General features: G+C 39.6%; 1 protein-coding gene across 1 annotated transcript in view; it reads right to left on the bottom strand.

Moving 5' to 3' along the window:
- The window catches only part of LOC127581201 (double C2-like domain-containing protein beta), a 191,341-nt gene that overhangs the window by 101,067 nt on the left and 70,190 nt on the right, over positions 1-20,084 (bottom strand). Inside the window, exon 3 of the mRNA XM_052035315.1 lies at positions 19,065-19,139. Coding sequence (XP_051891275.1) covers positions 19,065-19,139 — 75 coding nt within the window. The remainder of the gene's footprint in view (positions 1-19,064; positions 19,140-20,084) is intronic.

Here is a 20,084-nt window from a genome sequence, read left to right as displayed (position 1 = left end):
AGGAATAAATGGGTCACTTTTGGATTGGGATAATGTGATCAGTGGGGTGCTGCATGGTTCAGTGCTGGGTCCAAGCTGTTTACAATCCCTATCAAGGAGTTGGATGAGGGGACCAAGTATAATATGTGCAAGTTTGTCGATGATTCAAAACTAGAAGGCAATGTGCTCTGCGTGAAGGATACAGAGAGGCTATAGGGGGATATGGATAGGCTAAGTGAATGTGTGAAGACATGGCTAATGGATTGCAATGTGAAAAATGTAAGACCATCCACTTTAGTTAAAAAAAGATAAACACATTGAGTATTTTGCAAACGGTGAGAGATTGAAAAGTGTTGGTGTTCAGAGGGACTTGGACATATTTTTTTACACAAATCATTGAATGTTAATGTGCAAGTACAGTTAGCAATTAGGAAGTCACACTATATGTTGGCCTTTACTGCAAGAGGATTTGAGTACAAGAGTGAAAACATCTTACTGGAATGATACAAGGTCCTGATGAGACAGCACCTGAAATATTGTGTATAGGTCTGCTCTCGTACCTAAGGAAGGATTTGTTGTGAAGGGGGAATGGTATGAAAGTTCACCACATTGATTCCTGAGATGGGGGAGTATTATAAGGAGAAGTAAGCCAGCTGCTCCTATACTCTCTTGACTTTAGGTGAAAGAGCGGTGATCTCATTTCTACAGGACTTGACTGGGTGGATATAGGGATACTTCCACCAGCTGGGGTGTCTAGAATCAGATGACACAGTCTCAAAATAAAGAGTTAGCCATTGATGATAAGAAATTTCTTCACCCAGCAAGCAATGAATCATTGTAATTCTCTACCAAAGAGGGCTGTGGAGACTCAATGTCTGAGTATATCAAGACAGACAGATTTTTAGATATTAAGGGAGTCAAGGGATATGGGGTTAGTGCAGGAAAGTAGTGATTGGCAGAATGGACATGAGGTGCCAAATGACATATTCCTTCTTCAATTCTTTGGGTCCTTATCTTTTCAAATATTATCTTTGCCTTGGATGTTTGATGGACATCTCTAGCTATTTCTGATTTTAAAGTTCAATTCCCAGCATTGTTAATTCTATTTATCTTTTAATTTACCTTTCAGAGTTTAGCTTTTACACCACTGGAATTCATAAGTCATATTCTTTATTAGAGCATTCAGGAAATGCTCAGTAATGGTGCATAAGGAATATGTTAAAAGGACACAGACCTGCTACATGGGTTTTCACCCTAATGCACAATGTGAGATTGCTGAGACTGGTCCCAGTCTGGAGAAAGTGTAGGACTGGTGCAAAGATAAAAATAATGGAGATATGGTTATTCCCTATGTCTGATCTGATTTTCTTCCTCATATGACCACTTACTGCTCCAGTTAAATGAAAGTAGATGTCAAGACACAATGAGCTGAATGCTCTGAGGAAATCCATGATGCTGAAGAAAACATCAAGGGCAAATAACCTTTGAGTCGAGACCCTTCATTGAGATATCAGATGAAGAGAGACACGGGTTGACATAGGACCAATTGATAACGGTGCAGGAGGTATTATAATGGATGATAGTGAGATGGCAAGGGAATTGAATGAATATTTTGCATCGGTCTTCACCGTGGAGGACATAAGCAATGTGCCCATTAGTCAGGAGTCTCACAAATTGGAGCTGAGTTCAATTGAGATTAATAGGGAGAAGGTGCTTGGAAAACTAAAGGGGCTTAAGGCTGATAAGTCTCCCGGACCGGATGAGGTGCATCCCCGGGTTCTGAAGAGGTGGCTGTGGAGATAGCGGAGGCGTTGGCGATTATTTTCAGGAATCAATAGATTCTGGCATGGTTCCGGAGGACTGGAGGGTAGCGAATGTAGTTCCGTTGTATAAGAAAGGTGGGAGGCAGCACAAAGGCAATTACAGACCTATTAGTCTGACGTCAGTGGTGGGAAAATTATTGGAGTCTATCCTCAAGGAGGAGGTTACCGAAATACCTAGAGGGCGCAAGGCAAGATAGGACCTAGTCAACATGGTTTTGTGAAGGGGAGGTCCTGTCTGACCAACCTATTGGAGTTTTTTGAAGAAATCACAGGTAGGGTGGATAAGGGAGAGGCGGTAGATGTTGTGTATTTAGACTTTCACAAAGGCCTTCGATAAGGTGCCTCACAAGAGACTGATTAATAAGATGAGAGGTCATGGAATTATGGGCAGGGTAGCAAATGGGTGGAGAATTGGCTGGTTGGCAGGAAGCAAAGGGTGGAAATAAAAGGATCTCGTTCTGGTTGGTTACCGGTTACTAGTGGTGTGCCGCAAGGGTCGGTGTTGGGGCCTCTCCTTTTTACCTTGTACATCAATGATTTGGATGATGGAATAAATGGTTGTGTGGCTAAGTTTGCGGATGACACCAAGATAAGTGGAGGAGTAGGGAGCATAGAGGAAATAGAAAGAATGCAGAGGGACCTAGACAGTTTAGGAGAATGGGCAAGGAAATGGCAGATGAGATTCAATGTTGAGAAATGTGCAGTTGTACACTTTGGAAGTAGAAATAAGCGGGTAGATTATTATCTAGAAGGAGAGAAGATTGATAGTGCGGTAGTACAAAGGAACTTGGGGGTACTCATACAAGATACCTTAAAAGTTAACCACCAGGTTGGATCGGTGGTTAAGAAAGCGAATGCTATGTTGGCATTCATCTCGAGAGGTATAGTGTATAAAAGTAAGGAAGTGTTGATGAGGCTCTACGGGGCGCTAGTGAGGCCTCATTTGGAATACTGTGGCGCAGTTTGGGCCCCGGCATCTTAGGAAGGATGTGCTGACGTTGGAGAGGGTTCAGAGGAGATTTACGAGAATGATTCCAGGAATGAAAGGGCTTAAGTATGATGAGCGTTTGTCGGCTCTTGGACTGTACTTGCTGGAGTACAGAAGGATGAGAGGGGACCTCGTAGCGACATTTAAAATGTTGACAGGTAAGGATAGAGTAGATGTGGCTAGGCTGTTTCCCTTGGTGGGCGTGTCCAGGACCAGAGGGCACAATCTTAGAATTAGAGGGTACAGTTTCAAGACAGAGATGAGGAGAAGTTTCTTTACCCAGAGGGTGGTGAAATTGTGGAACTCCTTGCCACGCACAGCAGTGGAGGCCAGATCAGTGGGGGTATTCAAGGAGGAGATAGACAGATATCTAAATAGTCAGGGTATCAAGGGATATGGGGATAAGGCTGGCAAATGGGATTAGAATAGTTTTTTTTTCTCTCTCTCTTTTTTTCCCACCCCATTTCTTTTTCCCTTTTCCTTGGAGCAGACTCGATGGGCCGAATGGCCTGCTTCTGCTCCCTTATCTTGTGATCTTGTGATGAAGGGTCTCGGCCTGAAACGTGGACTGTTCATACTCATCCATAGATGCTGCCTGACCTGCTGAGTTCCACCAGCATTTTCTGTGGGTTGCTCCTGATTTCCAGCATCTGCAGTCTCTCTTGTGTATCCAAATAACCTTTGAATCTGGAGTTTGTAATTCTGCCACAGACCATTTCAAGAAGGAATATCCTTTTATCAGAAAGTAGGTAGGTATACAGTTGCTCTCAGTCACTTCCCTCCACTGGTTCCAGCCCTTCTCTTCCCTTCACTTCACCACTGACAATTGAATTCATTCACTTATTTCCTACACTCCTTCCCTCAAGCCTTTCTACAAGCTCCACCTATGCTCTCCTTTGGCTTAGCATCCATTATTGTTCCTTACGCACTTACAAACTACTTTGTCTCATTTTATTTAATGTTAAAAGACTACATAAAATGTAAGTTGTCATTGTTATTGCTTGTTGGCGTGAATTTAGCAATCCTCCCGTGGCAGGTGTAGTGTGCCTGGGGCACCATGACTGTTGGAATCCCATCTGGGATGTCTAATTTAATATCTTCCACTGTAATGAATAATGTAAGAAACACATTTTTCATTCTTACACAAATCTTAAAAAAGGAAATATATGTTAAACCCTTATAGGCTCAACAAATTTGCCATAGTTGATAGTTTACTGTCGTACTTGAAGCAAATTTAAGGTGCAATAGAGGAGTTGTAAAATTCAGAACATTCCTCATTTGTCACTAATGGGATGTTTCAATTTTATTCTTCTCTTTCACTGGCAATCTAACAAAAACATCCAGCAAGGTGTTTTCTGTAGGCTTAAAACTAAACCTATAAATACAAAATTACACCTTGTATCCAATCTTTATAAAGATAAATCATATTGAAGCCCTTGCTGAAAAAATGAGTACACGTTTGACCTTTACTCCTATATTTCAGAACAAGTCATCATTCAGTGTACCATATTTTACCGAAAATCTACAATTCTCCCATTAACTAATGACTCATAATATCCTTATATCACAGTTTCACAATAGATAACATGCAAATCACAAGCTACATCTTCACTTTCTTATATCTTGGGTGTTGATAACTAATTTCCATCGTACACATCTTTATTTAGAGTTCATGGCCTTGCCTCTTCTTTAGCTCTTGCATACAGCTTGGTTCATTTCCTTATCTTGGTTTTACAATATAGGTTTGTGGCTCACTAAATTTCTTAATTTGCTAGCTCTTTAATCCTTCAAGCATTATACTAGATTTCCACTAGTTTAAATGATAAAATTATCTGCAGTGATCCTTAGATTTTCAGGGATCTTGGATTCAAAAATACTTTAAGGCAATACTAATGGTGCTCAGTTACCAAGATTGAAACACTTTCACAAGGCCTTTGCTTGGGATAAATACATAGAGATTGTAATAAGTCTTGATCTCAACGTTTCTAATCCAGATACAATGCTTTATCACTACACACCCCAGCAAATGCTGCTTCATTGATAGGTCACGTGCCAAAGTTAATTCAGCACAAATACATTCAAGATTCTTTTCTGGCTTTTTTTTTGCATTGATCCTTTCTCCCCCTTTTTGTGCTTTCAGCTAAATTTCCTTTCCAACCCAACACTTTGTTCGCAGTTTGAGCTTTAATCAGCTGATTTAGAATTTAGGGAAAGAACTTTGTGACTGTTCTTTTGGATGACTGTTTGCAGTTGAAGATAATGTTCCGCATTACAAAGTTCCACTGAGGTTCATGAACAACAAGAAATGTCTGAATGAGACCCAGATACCATGTTGTGAATAATCAAGGGACAAAAAGAGTAGTAAGAATTCTTCTGTCTGTTGGGATAATTGATTTTGTAATCTCGACACTCAAAGTAGTTAAATTTACATGTATCTTTAGATACCTTGTTCATTATTTCAGTGCTAAACTTTCTTTTGGATACACTGGGTGAAATTAGCCAATTAGACATGAATGGGTATACATTGAAATGGCAATGAGCCAAATAAACTGCTAAAAAATGTCAACATGCTGTGCTTAGATTTCTTTTTCACTGGCTTCAATAGAAACCAAAATTCAGCACACCATAAACTGGGCCATTGATTCACTGCCACCCTATTGTAAAATATTGGCTGGGAGCATAGGCACCCCATTAAATCTTTGATATTTCTGTGCTCCTTCTATGAATTTAACTTTTCTTCTTGTGCCACAAAATAATAGGTAGTAATTTTCAGAGGTGACTTGACTTGAATAGGAATTAAATTCAGGTTGCACTAGAAATAACTAATCACAGGTTTTAAATGTCCAAACTGAAGACTGAAAGGACTTCCACAGAATTTACGTCTCTGGCAAAACCCAAAGATTTGTAATTATTTTTACATTGTAAAAAACAAGCTAAATGTTGAGAATGTAATGGAAGCTTTTATTCATTTAAAATCCAGTATCATTTTACTCATTTCAATGCCCTGAGAGAATTCTTTGTGATAACAGTGTATTACTGCCTTTGTATGAAATTCATTTGCATCAATAATAATTTGCAATGTAGCAAGTTATTCCAACACACTCCACAGGAGAATTATCAAACAAAATTTGACCTAAGCCATATATGGAGATGCTGTCAGATGAACAAATGCTTTGACAAAAATTTATATTTTAAAAGAGTATCTTGAAAGAGGAAATAATTGACATTCACAGTGGTGCAGTTTGTAGAGCTAATGCTCTATAACTCCAGTGGCCAGAGTTCAATCTTAACGTCTGTTTGCACATTTTCCCTGTGACCACATGGGTTTCCTCCAGGTGCTCTGGTTTCCTCCCACATCCCAAAGACATGCAGATTGGCAGGTTAATTGGCCACTGTAAATTGCTCCTAGTGTGTAATATGAGGCAGAATCTGTGGGGAGTTGAGGGGAATGTGGGAAGAATAAAATGGGATTAGTGTGGGATTGGTGTAGTGGTTGCTCGATGATTAGCATGGACTTGGTGGGTTGAAGGGCCTGTTTCTGAGCTGTAATGACCATCTCTATGAAGGAGAGGTAGAATGTTCAAAAGATTTATAGAGGAGATATCAGCTGCAGGTCTTGATGACTAAATGGGCAGACATGAACAAGAGATACTCAGAAGGTTAGAATTAGAGTAGCACATGAACCTTGGTGAGTTGTCCTATTGGACGAGATTACAGAGTGAAGGGTGAGGGGAGGCCTTAGACGAATTTGAAAGCAAGGATGAGGAGGATTTTAAAATCTAAGTGTTGCCTAATTATGTTTTCCCTTACAATGGCTTGGTCGTCTAGAGTCAGTTAGTAGCTGCAAATAAAAAGACTCTTTACCCAATTAAGTGAATGTTTTAGTTGAAAAATATGTGCATTAAATTATCTGATAGTTAGAAGAACTTATTTTGGTAAATGATCCATGGCTGAAGGGTGCTTAATTGAAAAACTATGAAGGCATGCCAACTGTTTCTTATAATGCCTGAGTGTGCTGCATATCAGTAGCTACTGATTACATACTCGTGGGAAGGTGTCAAGCTTTTTCAACTGATTGTTCAATTGGGGCGTGGGTTCCAATATTGTGCAATCATATGCCATCAACACTTCAAAACTTGGGCTATTTTAATATCTATTTGGCAAATAATTGTAGATGGAGAAAATTGGTGATTTTAAGAATTTAATTTGATTTTGAATAATCGATGCAGCTTTCAAGAAATTTTCCCACAAGCAGAAACAACACCACCGACAGGATTGAGGATGACTTGCTTTCACTTCATTTCCATGGGTTCTGAGGTAAATGATGATGACAATGTGACATTTGCAAAGTTTTCCACAGTTGAGGCAGACAGTTCTAGATGGAGTGGGCAGTAGGTAGTTTATGAGGTGATGTCTCTGTTCTGCCGTGTACACTGGGCTTTTGTGCACTCCTGTTGCATGAATTCAAGGTTGGCATTGCAATCCAGACTGCTCTACCTCTACTTTAAGCAGTCATGCGTGAGGGATTCCCTGGAGTCAGTGGGTGTGTTGCATTTTTCCAAGGAAGCATTAACCTTTTCCTCAGTCCACCTGGTAATCTTTTCCCATACCAGAATTCGGAATAGAGTTTTGGGAGTCTGTTGTTGGCATGCAAGTAACATGGATCTGAGAATGTAGTGCCAACTGTTGGTCCCTTTGATGATAAGACTGGAGAATTAATAATGGGAATTATAATAATGGCTGAAATTCTAAATAATTATTTTGGATCAGTCTTGATGGTAGAAGACACTAAAATAATCCCATTAATAATAGATAATCAAAGGGCTACAGGGAAAGAGGAACTTAAAACAATCTCTAACCCACAGCAAAACATTCCAGGCAATCTAAAGTGGATAAAGACCGACAGCTCCCCTGGACCTGATGGCCTGCATCTTGGGTTCTTAAAGGAAGTGGCTACAGTGATAGTGTATATATTAGTCGTAATCTACCAAAATCTATTGGATTTTGGAGAGGTCCTAGAGGTCTGGAAACCACAAATATAACCCCACTGTTCGAAATGGGAAGAGATAGAACAAAGGAAACTATAGGCCAGTTAGTCTAATATCTGTCACTGAGAAAATGCTGGAATCCAGTATAAACAAAACAATGGCAGAACATCTAGAAAATGATAAGACAATTAGTTAGATTCAACATGGTTTTATGAAAGGGAAATTTTGCTTGACAGATCTCCTAGAGTTCTTTAAGAATGTAATAAATAGGGAGAATAAAGGAATTTCCAGAAAGTATTCAGTAAGGTGCCAAATAAATAATTATTACACAAGGTAAGAGTACATGTGGTTTAGGTAATACATTGACATGGATAGGGAGTGACTAACTAACAGAAAGCAGAGAATTGGGATAAATGGGTTATAAGAGTAGGGACGTTTTGATGCATCTGTACAGGATGCTGGTGAAACTGCACCAGGAGTACCAAGCACAGTTTTGCTCTTCATGTTGGAGGAAGGATGTGCTTGCATTGGAGGCACTGCAGAGAATATTCAGCTGGTTCCTGGGATGAAGGTGTTGACATATGAAGAAAGTTTGAGCAGTTTGGGCCGATACTCGTTGGAGTGTAGAAGAACGAGAGATGCTTTTGTTGAAACATATGATTCTGAGGGGGATCGATAGAGTGAATACTGAGAGGATGTTTCCTCCAATGGGTATCTAGAATTAGGGAGCATAGTTTTGGAAAAAAAGGGGTTGCCCATTTCACATGAAGATAAGAAGGAATTTCTTCTCTCAGAGGGTAGTGAATCTTTGGAATTCTCTACCCCAAAGCACTGAGGAAGAGGAGTCATTGACTATATTTAAAGTGAAGATCAACAAAGGAATCAAGGGGTATGGGGAGAGAGCAGAAAAGTGGTGTTGAGACCAGGATTGGTAAGCCGTGACCTTATTGAATGGCAAAGCAAGCTCAAGGAGCGAACTACCCCACTCCTGCTCCTGTTTTTTATATTCTTGTGAAGGTGCAAATTATGTACTAGGCATTAAAAGCAGTATGCAATTGACAGAGCTAAGCAATCACACAATCAAAATATCAGATCAATGCTCTTCAGTCCTGCCACATCTAATCGTAAATGGAGGTTGACAACTAAATGTATAACAAGAGCTCCAAGAACATCCCTATACTCAACAATGGCAGAGCCCAAGCATGTGAATGCAAAACACAAGCTTCAAGCATTTTCATTCATATACATCAAGTAGATGATCTTGGCTTCGTGCTGTGGTCCCCACCAGAGCCCAGTCTTCAGCTCATTCAATCCAATCCATGTAGTATCAAGAAGTGGTTGAAAGAACTGCATAGAAAATGACTGAGGGACTTAGAGAAACCCTGGCAGCGGTGCTTACACCTGTGCTCCAAAGTAGCCATGCCTTTACCCAAGTTCTTTAGTACAACTAAAACACTAATATTTATCCAATACTGTGGAAAATTGCACAAGCATTATTCTCCTCAAAAAGCAGGACACATCCAATCTGACCAATTACTGCCCCTTCAGTCAATGTTCATTCACCAGCAAAGCGAGAGAAGGTGTCGGCAATGGTGCTATTCAGTGACATTCACCAATAACCTTCTTACAAATGTTCAATTTAAGTTTGCCAAAACCATATCTGCAAACATCGTCACAGGATTGGTTCAAACATGGAGAAAGCAGTTGAATTCTAAAGGTGGGATGAGATGAGAGTGACTGACCTTGATAACAAGGTAGCATTTTGACAGTGAATGGCATTAAGGAGTGTGATAAAACTGAAATCAGTGGGAATCAAGTTACAAGCTTTCCACTATTTGGAATCAGACATCACAGTAAGGAACATTTTGTTAGAACTCGAGTATCTCAACCCAGGTTGAAGACTCTGTCAGCTTTGTTTCTCATTCCACAGATGCTGCCTGACCTCCTGAGTGTTTGCAGCATTTTTTGTTTTTGTCTCAGATTTCCAGCATCTGCCGATTTTTGATTTTCAAGTGGATCAGTGATTGGATATCCTATATTAAGTCATTCATTTCACGATTGATTCCCTAAGCCCTTCTGCCATCAATAAGGCACGTGTAAGTGTAATGGAATACAGTTCACTTAACTGGATGAGTATACTGTAACTCCAGTTGCACTCAAGATAACATCCAGTACAGAGCAGCATGCTTAACTGGCAACTAATCACCACCCTAAACCTTCACTCAATCTGCCACTGGTCCACAGTGGATTAGGAAGCAAAGGAGAAGGGGAAAATTACTTTTCTTTGCTTGGTTTACCTTACAATAGTACATTTTTATTAATGTTGTTTCCAATGTTTGCATTTACAGGCCTCCTTTATCTCTGGCAGAAACAACTGTGCTTATCCCTCAGTTTGCTATACCAGCTAATAACCAACCCACTAGACTGGCTCTTACCACTGTTACTGCTTGTTTTGAATTGTCTCTATGTACTTTTGATGAACTGATCATTTAATTCTTTAAAATCATTTTAAGTTATTTTAATTATTTACTTCAATTTTAAGTATCTCTGAATATCAGAGACATCTAAAATCTATCAAATTGCCTCAGCATTTCAAAAGAAGACAAAGCTCAGTCACCAGTAAATACAAGGCTTTTGGTATCTCCTGACCTTCAAACTGAAAGGTTTAATCAATCCAGTGCAGTTTCCAGGTGACTGTGGAATCATGGCCAAGTAAATGGTTGCATGCCACTTAAACTGGGTGAATCTCTTTTCTGTAGAAAATTGAAGATTCAGGAATAAGCTGATTGAGATCTTTAAGGTCACAAAAGTGTGTGAGAGGGAGAGATATAGAAAATGTTTCCATTTACAGTCAAGCATATAAGTAGGAGACATAAATGTAATGCCCAAATCATGCTAGGGCTGGCTTTCCAGCAGGAATTACCACCATTGCCCCACTTGCCAATGGTTAACTGGGCCACTTCCCTCGCCCTTGAATAAGACAGAAACATCTGAACTGTCAAGGCTTCAGGCAGTGTACAGCAGAATACTTGCTCCAGATTACCCCTCAAGGCTTTAACAGAATGCAGAGGTGGTGTGAAGCTTTGCTTCCTGATCTATGTGCCAAGATTTTGTACATTTGAGTGCTAATATCCCATCAAGGTGTCAAATGCTGTATCATTGTCTTAAGTAAGTCTTAGATTTCCACGTTGAACAGTCCATGCGCGAGCAGACTTAGAGAAATTTAAACAGTTAATCACTGCATCTAGACAGCAAGATTCAGTCCATCATTATCACCAATAAATCAAGAGAAACAGCTCTATAACCAGAGGGCATAAGTTTAAGGCAAGGAGATGGAAACTTAGAGGGTACTTGAGGAAGAATTTTTTCACTCAAAGGATGGGTGAAATCTGGAACACACTGCCTGTGAGGGTGGTGGAGACAGCTACTTTCACACCTAAGCTCTTGAAATACCATGGCATTGGTATGGGCTGAACGCTGGAAATTGGGATTAGTATAGATAGGTGATGGCTAGAATGGACACGGTAGACCATAGAGTTTATTTCCATACTGTATGACTCCATATGATTCTAAGAGAGTGATTAGAATGTGGTACTTGTTACAAATAACAAGATGCATTTGAAGGGAAGTTGGAAAAATATATTAGGAAGGGAGTAACAGGGTAAACTGGTGCAATCAGATGTAGAAGGGTGGGAAGATGTTCACGTAAATCATTAAAATCACCTTGGGCATATTTGGTTGAAGGCTTGTTTCTGTGCCATAAGTATTTATTGATTTGTAGACATAATCAATAGAGGTGCTGTAGTTCATACACATTAACATTTGAGTTAAACAAGTGACATTTGAAACTGATGTTATGCAGTTCCCCTGTATTAATATGATTGAAGCAGTGAATAAAACAATCACTAAGCAGCTAACACTCCTGTTCCAGTTTGATCAAATGTGGTGAAGGTGATTAGAGCTGGTCTAGTGTAATAATTATTGGCTGGTTGAGTAAACTAATGAACAAGCACTGTAAATGACAACATTGAAATCAACATTAATCCAAATGGTCAAAGGTTATTCCATTTAATTTATGATATAAGGTGACAGCATTTCAAATGTGGCAGTTTGATGATGAATGTAAAAGGAACTATTTTGACTACTAGTCTTATTTAGTCCGACATCAAATTCTCGATACGAGTTTTTGGGAGATGTTAAGTATAGTTTAAACCATCAATCAGAATAGATTTTCTACCTTGACCATTCCCGTTTCTTGGGCGTAGGCACTGAGTTCACTTGTTGCTCATATAGCTTCCCTTTCAAATGCCCTGTAATGTCTTTCATGAAACTTATAAGCAAATAGAAAACTTTGGGTATTTCCTGACCTTTAAACTGAACAGCTTAATCTATCCAATGCTGTTTGCAGATGAATGTGGAATTATTGGTGCAAGTTGTTTTGAAAGCATTCCAGTGATTGTGCTTTAAATGTCAGAAGACAGAAGGGAAGATTTGTTGGGACACATGCAGCAATTGTGGAAGAAATTTCTTTCAATGAATCAATAGCTAAACCCTTTTATTTTCCCTGCAATTACTCAGAACCTTGTATGTTTCATATCTTTAACCCTACCATTCTTGCTAGCTATTGTGTATGTTTTCCCTTTTCCACATTCTGACCTTGAATTCACTTTGGCATTTTCCAAGCTGAGAGGTGACAAAACTCTTGGGCTACAGATGGCTAGAATTCCTCTGCAGGGCTGTGAAATGGCCCTGCAAATGCTGTGTAATCTGTTTGGCCCTGACGCTAAATATCATTTTCATCATCTGTCAAGGCATCAATAAGTAAGCATCTTTGGGGAAGGAAATCTGCTGCCATTACAACTGGCCTACATTCTGGATTTATTGAGCTGGGCACCAGATTCAGACACAATACAGTCTCTCCTAGCCTAACCAATCTTGCAAATCTTCCTCACCAACATCTGTAGGCTGGTGCATAACTTAGGATATTGTCCCACGGCCTAGTCAAGCAACAGCCTACAATGTCATACTCAAAGTATTATACCTTTTACCTATTGTTGCAGACCCTGTCATTAAAAGCTCTGGGTAAATCCTGTCCACCAGCAGTTCAGACCCACCAGGAATAATGGCACACATGCAGCAACAGTAGCATGAATATATTGTCAGGAAGAAAAGCCCTGGGATCTACAACATTGGCTCCAGATACCAAAACGTCTCATAGTATCAGGTCAAAAACTGGCAAAGAAATTTCTTCCTAGTTGCATACTACTATCCACCCTTAGCTGATATATCATTGTTCCTCCATGTTGAATAACACTTGGAAAATCATTGAGGGAAGTAAGGGTACAGAATGAACTCTGGGTGGAGGCCTGAATGCCCATCATCTGGAGTATCTCAGTAACACCACAACTGACCAGCGTGGCTATATCCTAAAGAACAGCTGCCAGACTAGGTATGTGACAGATGATGAATTAAGCAATATGAAGGATGCTTCTATTTGACCTCATCCTCACCAGTTTATCCATGGCAGATACAAGCATCCATTTCAGCACCGGTAGGACTAACAATTGCATAATTGTTTTAGAGACAAATGTCTAGAAATTGGATTGCACTCATTTTTGGTGCACCAAATGTGTGCTAAGATTAGTGCTGATGCCAAATATGAAGTCACCAAGAATGGTGAAATTGGGGTTTATTTGCTTTAAGATAGCATTCATCATGGCATACATGATGGTAATGCCCAACCTGTGCATTTGATACACAGCCAACTGCTAGGTGGTTATCACTTCTGCAAAATACGACAGGGTGAATTGTGCCAGAAACTGCTCAGTGCAATTTTCTGATAGCTGCAGCTTCACCAGGAAATGTGTACAAACACTGCAAAACATGTCTGTGTGTTAAATGCTAATTATGTATAAAAACAGGAGTAAATGTGATTTCTAATCTAAGGTCCTGACTTGCGCTAAGGGAATTCTCCATCAGGTTGTGGGACAACACCACTGTGCTAAATGGATAGATTCAGAACACATCTGGCTGCTCAAAGCAAAATATTCATGAAGCACTGGGGAATGTTAGTAGCAGCAGAAATGTATTCCACCACAACATCATGGGCTTGCACTTCTCTCACTCTCCCAAGCCACGGACCAAGCCTGGTGTAATGGTGAGCACAGAGGGGACACCACGAGCAGGACCAGGCACACATAACAATGAGGTGCCACATCCAGGTGTGAATGTCTCAGCAACACCTTCTCAAGGACAGTTAGAGGTGTGCAATAAATGCTGGCCTTGCTAATGATGCCCAACTCCTGTAATTGACTAAAAAGCCCTTGAGAAACAGCAGCTTCATTCCCCTTCTCCAGTTGTGCTTCTGCTGTTGGATCAGGGAACATTCTTACCAAGTACTCCCAGACATTTTAGACAACTTTTCCACTGGGAGCTTCCCTGATGCTGCCTTATATTGCATGGTTAACTGCAGATCTATTAGGTGCTTATGTGTGATTACACACAAAACTATTTATCTCCTCCAGGATCACCACAGACCTGCAGGCTGCTCTGCAATAGACACTGCTGCTTTAACCACCAGCCATGTTTTAAGTGCAATACTTGGCTAGTATAAATCCTTTAGCTTAGAAGCATATGAAGGATACATACTAGACCTCACTTTACAGATCCCTGTCACACCAGTGATTCACAGTGTATCACCTACTACATGTTCATGACTATCTAGTGCACTTTTTAAGACCGTGGTGGAAGTATCTCTGCTGGTAAGTTCAATAGACAGAATCAATGATGCAAGATGCTGGGAAGTAACTCTGGAGAGGTCGTGGGCTCTCCCAAAGAGTAGGCAAAGGAATAGATATCTGAACGATGACTCAATAAACTCTGTCAGATATTACGTGTAAGCTAAACTGAGGGCAGCACAGTGGGGCAGCTAATGCAGCCACTGTCTCACAGCTCCAGCAACCCAAGTTCAATCCTGACCTCTGATGACGTCTGTGTGGATTTTGACCTTTTCCCTGTGACTGTGTGGGTTTTCTCCGGGTGCTCCGGTTTCCTTCCACATCCCAGAGACTTGTGGGTTGGTAGGTTAACTGGCACTGTGAACTGCCCCCGTATGCACATGAGTGATGGAATCTAGGATTAGCATCAATGTGTGCTTGATTGTCAGCACAGACTCGGTGGGCTGAAGGGCGTGTTTCCGTGCTGTGTGACTCCATGACTAAACCATCTCATAACGTGCTGTTGTGCTTGGATGCACTAAGAACGAGATGCAGAAAACAAATGAGAAGGATCACAATAGCTTTGAATTTAGGAAAGATCCATTGTTTGCCTATTTTCCATATTGTGGCCTCATTGAATGCACCCTACCGCCGTTTCCCCTTTCAATACACCCTTCATTCTGTGTGTGTCTTCCCCACTCTGCCATCTTTACTTGAAAGTTAAGCAGCAACTGACAGGTGCTGAAAGTATGAGAGGCCAAGCACAAGTAAGTAGAAGCAGCTGTTAATGCCAGGGGAACCTGCTGGCAACAGGCAAAATTCACAACCTTTCTGAGCTACAGAGCCTAATCCATCTGTCATGGGCAGAAGCATATCTCTGTGTGCATTGCAATTAGATTTATTAGAGGTGATTTTTGAGTGAAAGCCTTTTAACTTATCAGTGCATAAAGACCAACAAATTAATTTGCAATGGAAAATTGTGCCTTGTTGCAGAATGAGCATGCATGGTAAGCAAATTGAAAGCATTGAGTTAGACCTCAGTGGGATGAAACTCTTTGTAGCAGGTACCCTTCATTCATTAAGGCTATGGCAGCTAATTTTCACATATTCTGAATATTTTTCATGGAATTGTCACACAGTTATGGCACAAAAAGAGACCATTCAGCTCATTGACTCTGTGCTGACTTTCTGTTGAGCACCCTCATCAATATCATCCCCATGCTCTCTCCCCACAGTCCTGCAAAATATTCCTTCTCAAGTAATAATCTGTTTCAAACATCCCTCTCGGCAACACATTCTTCATCATAACTACTCTCTGCTCAAAATCCTCCTTGTATCTTGTGACAGCACTGTAAATCTGTACACTCTAGTCATTTGGAACTATTATATCTAAACAACCTCTATCAAATCTACTCAGTCTACTTTCCTGCAATATTTGGAATCAAGTCCTTTGAATTATACCAAAGAGAGAGACCTCCCTCCACCCACCAACCCCCCAAGACATTTTGAAAAACAGAATGCTCAGAAGTACCAAATGAAACAGCCTTCCCACACTCAAACCTCTTTTAACATCTTCACTGCTGCATCAGGAAATCCTGTAGCTGCTGCTCCTGTGGTGTGAGGCACTGAGTAAAGGATGGAAAATGGCTTTCTACCAGAAGTTGTTCTGTACTTTAAAGGCAAACAGGCAAAATGTCAAAGACTGGTGGATTACGTGCTGAAAAACTTACTCTGAATGATAAATGAAGTGCAATGGCATCTCCTTCAGGGTGGTTCAAATAAACATGGTTTCTGCACTGCAATGTTCCTTCACAATTTGTATTTAAATGGAAAAGCAGTATTTTACTATAGATCTTTAGTATCTTATCTGGAAAGCTTCCTATCTGGATGCATCACGGCTTGGTTGGCAACTGCTCTGCCCAGGACCGCAAGAAACTGCAGAGAGTTGTGGACACAGCCCAGCGCGTCAGGGAAACCAGCCTCCCCTCCATGGACTCTGTCTATACCTCTCGCTGCCTTGGTGAAGCAGCCAGCATAATCAGACCCCACCCACCAGGGTCATTGTCTCTTCTCTCCTCTCCCATCAGGCAGAAGATATAGGAGCCTGAGGACACATACCACTAGGCTCAAGGACAGCTTCTATCCCACTGTGATAAGACTATTGAATGGTTCCCTTATATGTTGAGATGGACTCTTGACCTCACAATCTACCTCGTTGTGACCTTGCACCTTATTGTCTACCTGCAATGCACTTCCCTGCAGCTGTGATACTTTAATCTGTTATTGTTTTTACCCTGTACTACCTCATTGCACTCTGTACTTACTCAATGTATCTGCATTGTGTAATGAATTGATCTGTATGAACAGTATGCAAGACAAGTTTTTCACTGTACCTCTGTACAAGTGACAATAATAAACCAATACCAATAGTAAAACCCTTTCTCTCTTACACCCACAACAAGTAATGTAACCTCTATAAGGATTTAACAACAGTGGAAATACTTCAGTAAATTGTTTCTTTCAATTGGGAAAAAAAATCAAAGCAGCATAATTCTCAATAGACAAGTATTGTTGCATCACATGTGACTCTATTCATGATTCTTGTACAAGAAGCTGAGAAATAAATGCCTTTGGATTTTGTAGATATTAATAAAAATAACTTTTGTAGTAGTTTTAAAACCAAAAGTTTAACTGTTAAATCCTGAAATATGTGATCCAATATAAATCATCAAAATGTCCTGCCATTCATGCTTGCTGCTTGCCACAGACCTATGAGCTAACTCTGGGTTTAGTTTCAATGTATACTCCACTGTCAAGTTAACCTACCAAACTACCACAAACCTCATTGGTAAACCATGTGCAGGGGTGGGACCTTACATCTATAAGTACCATCATATTTAGGATTGAGGGGGATGGGGCATAAAATGACTGTATAAGACTTTGACAGCCACCCAAACTGCACCCTCAATCCTATCTGGCTGTTACACATGCCAAAATCTATTATTCATATTTAGAAACATCCAAAAACAATTAAAAATATTCAAGCCATGAAAGAAATTTAAAACACTTAAATAGACTTAAAAATATATATAAAATCATTTCAAAGCATTTAATTTTAATAATTAAAAAAATAACTCAAACTTAATTTATTTTGTTAGCCATTCCTCTGCTTTAAAGTGAAGGGACCAATCTACTACCCCCCAAAATCATGCATTCTAATTCTGTTTAATAATCCCTTATCAAGGATCTTCTGATTGCCCACATACACATCAACTAGCTTGCCCTTTTCTATTCTGTTAGGGACAGCAACTGCCTTGTTGCCAATTTCTTAACTATAGGTCCCAGCATTTTCCCTACTACTGATGTCACACTTACTGGTCTATAATTCCCTGTTTCGTCTTTCCCCTTTTTCTTAAACATTCCAGGACTCATGGAACTTTGGAAGATGACAACCAGTGTATTCACTATCTCCACAGCCACCTCCTTCAAAACCCTGGTTGCAGATAATTGGGTCCTGGGGATATATTGCCTTTCAATCCCAACAATTTTGTTAATTCTAACTTTTTACTCATGCTACTATTGCTATACTGTCAACAGTTTTGAACTGAGTGAGACGTGTCACTGGAATAATGGGATACATCCATTTTGCTTCCCATTTACTCCATATTATTGGAGGCCAGCTATAGCATTGCTTACACAATGGTTATATCTCAGACACCACCCAGTGGATATTGGAATATCCTCGTCATACTATGATTATCTAACATGTCCGGTGCTAGGTAGGGAAGCTCACTGCCCCTATTAAGAAAACTACACCATACAACTTCAGCTTCATTCTGAAATTATGTACCTTTAATGATAAAGCTAAATTTGCAACATAAATTCAGAACCAGCCTAACTCCAGAGTTAGCAAAACTCTCTGGGGATCAATGGATCACACTGCTTTAGTTCAATACTCAGTAAAATGCAGTTCCAGTGTAAGCGTTCAAAACTGGTTTAACATGCCTTCATTTGATCCTGTGGACTTTCTGGACTTAAACAGAGTTCACTTAAAGTATAAGAGAGCACAAATCTGTAGTTTACATTCACCATCCATTTGATTCACTGGGACAAAAATGTGGTGCAATATGTGCGCTCAAGCATATCCAGAACTCTTTCATGGTCAGGAAAACAGAGCTCTGTCCAGATAGCATTAAAGGAGTACTGCCTGCCTGTCTGGAATCCATTCTGTTGCAATTGTTCTCAGACTTATGGCTGCAGTGTAAAAATAGCTTTCATGATGTGGTACACCATTGGGGCATTTATTCATCTACCAAATAAACTATTCTGTAATCTCTCTGAGTTAAACTGTCAATTAGGTACCAATTTCTACTGCATTAGAAGCAATTTTGCGTAATAGATGCCCACTAAAAATAGTCCAACTATTTCAAAAGCTCTCACAGTCAACAAACAAAGTGGACTTTCATCTATGACACTGATTTGCAGCATATTTCATATTATGATAATGGATAAGATTAATCTCTACTCTTCCATCTTATGAAGCTAAGAACATTTTAAACCATAAACTTACCTTACTGGCACCAGGGAGCAAATGCAATTTGACATAGGGATCAGCAAGTCCATTGTGGTCCATTGACTTGAGGCCCTTTGGGAAAAAAGGTGACAATACATTGTCATTATTGATGGCCAATTAATGCATCACATTTGTCAATGAATAATTATTGACCCAGAACAACTTCTTCACTTACACTTATGTCATTGCTAAATGATATGCCTGACTGTGTGGTTCTTAAAAGCAAGCTAGAGGAAACACAAATACATGAACTTAATCATGGAAATTGCTTTCCAATACAATTACATAATATCAAAATTAAGTAGTTTGCAGGACACCAATCAATTCAGATCTGCTAAAATAGAATGGTAACACATAGAACCCAAATACTATGTTCAAATAAAGGACTAATGGGGAAAGAATACAGGAACATTATTTGAACTCAACATTTTCTTTAATTTTTATTGGCAGATTTTCAGAGACATAATTAAACATAAAACCCAAATTATGAAAGGATTATTAACACATTTCACATATAGAAAACTAATTGCACAATTTAACAGAGAAACAAAACCATAACTGTAGCCCTTGAGGAATCATGAATATCACATTTTGGCAAGTGAAATTTGATGGCCAAAAAATATCCTTAAAAGTAATGTTCAAAGTCATTATTATCAATGCCTTCTTTGAACCAGACTATGGTTTAAAAGCCTCACTATTACTAACTATAGGTCATCAAACAGTTACTTGTTTAGGTAAAATTCTCATAACAATGAAAATTTAATCTGAAGTGTTATATATATTTAACTTTCTGTTATTATTGTGTTTAGAAAACTGTAATGATGAATGGATACATTTTCCAGAACAAAATACTTAATTTTATTCTGTTTGAATGTTATTTCACATAACTCAATAAATAATATAAACTTGTGAATTTGGAGCAGAAGTAGGCCAATCAGTCCCTAAGCCTGCCCTGCCATTTAATAAGATCATGGCTGATCTGATTACTGAATTAAAATGAACTGATAGCAATTGAGG

Source organism: Pristis pectinata, chromosome 21 (assembly GCF_009764475.1).
Source record: "Pristis pectinata isolate sPriPec2 chromosome 21, sPriPec2.1.pri, whole genome shotgun sequence".
Lineage (NCBI taxonomy): Eukaryota > Metazoa > Chordata > Chondrichthyes > Rhinopristiformes > Pristidae > Pristis > Pristis pectinata.
This window is presented reverse-complemented; position numbering and strand designations above follow the sequence as displayed.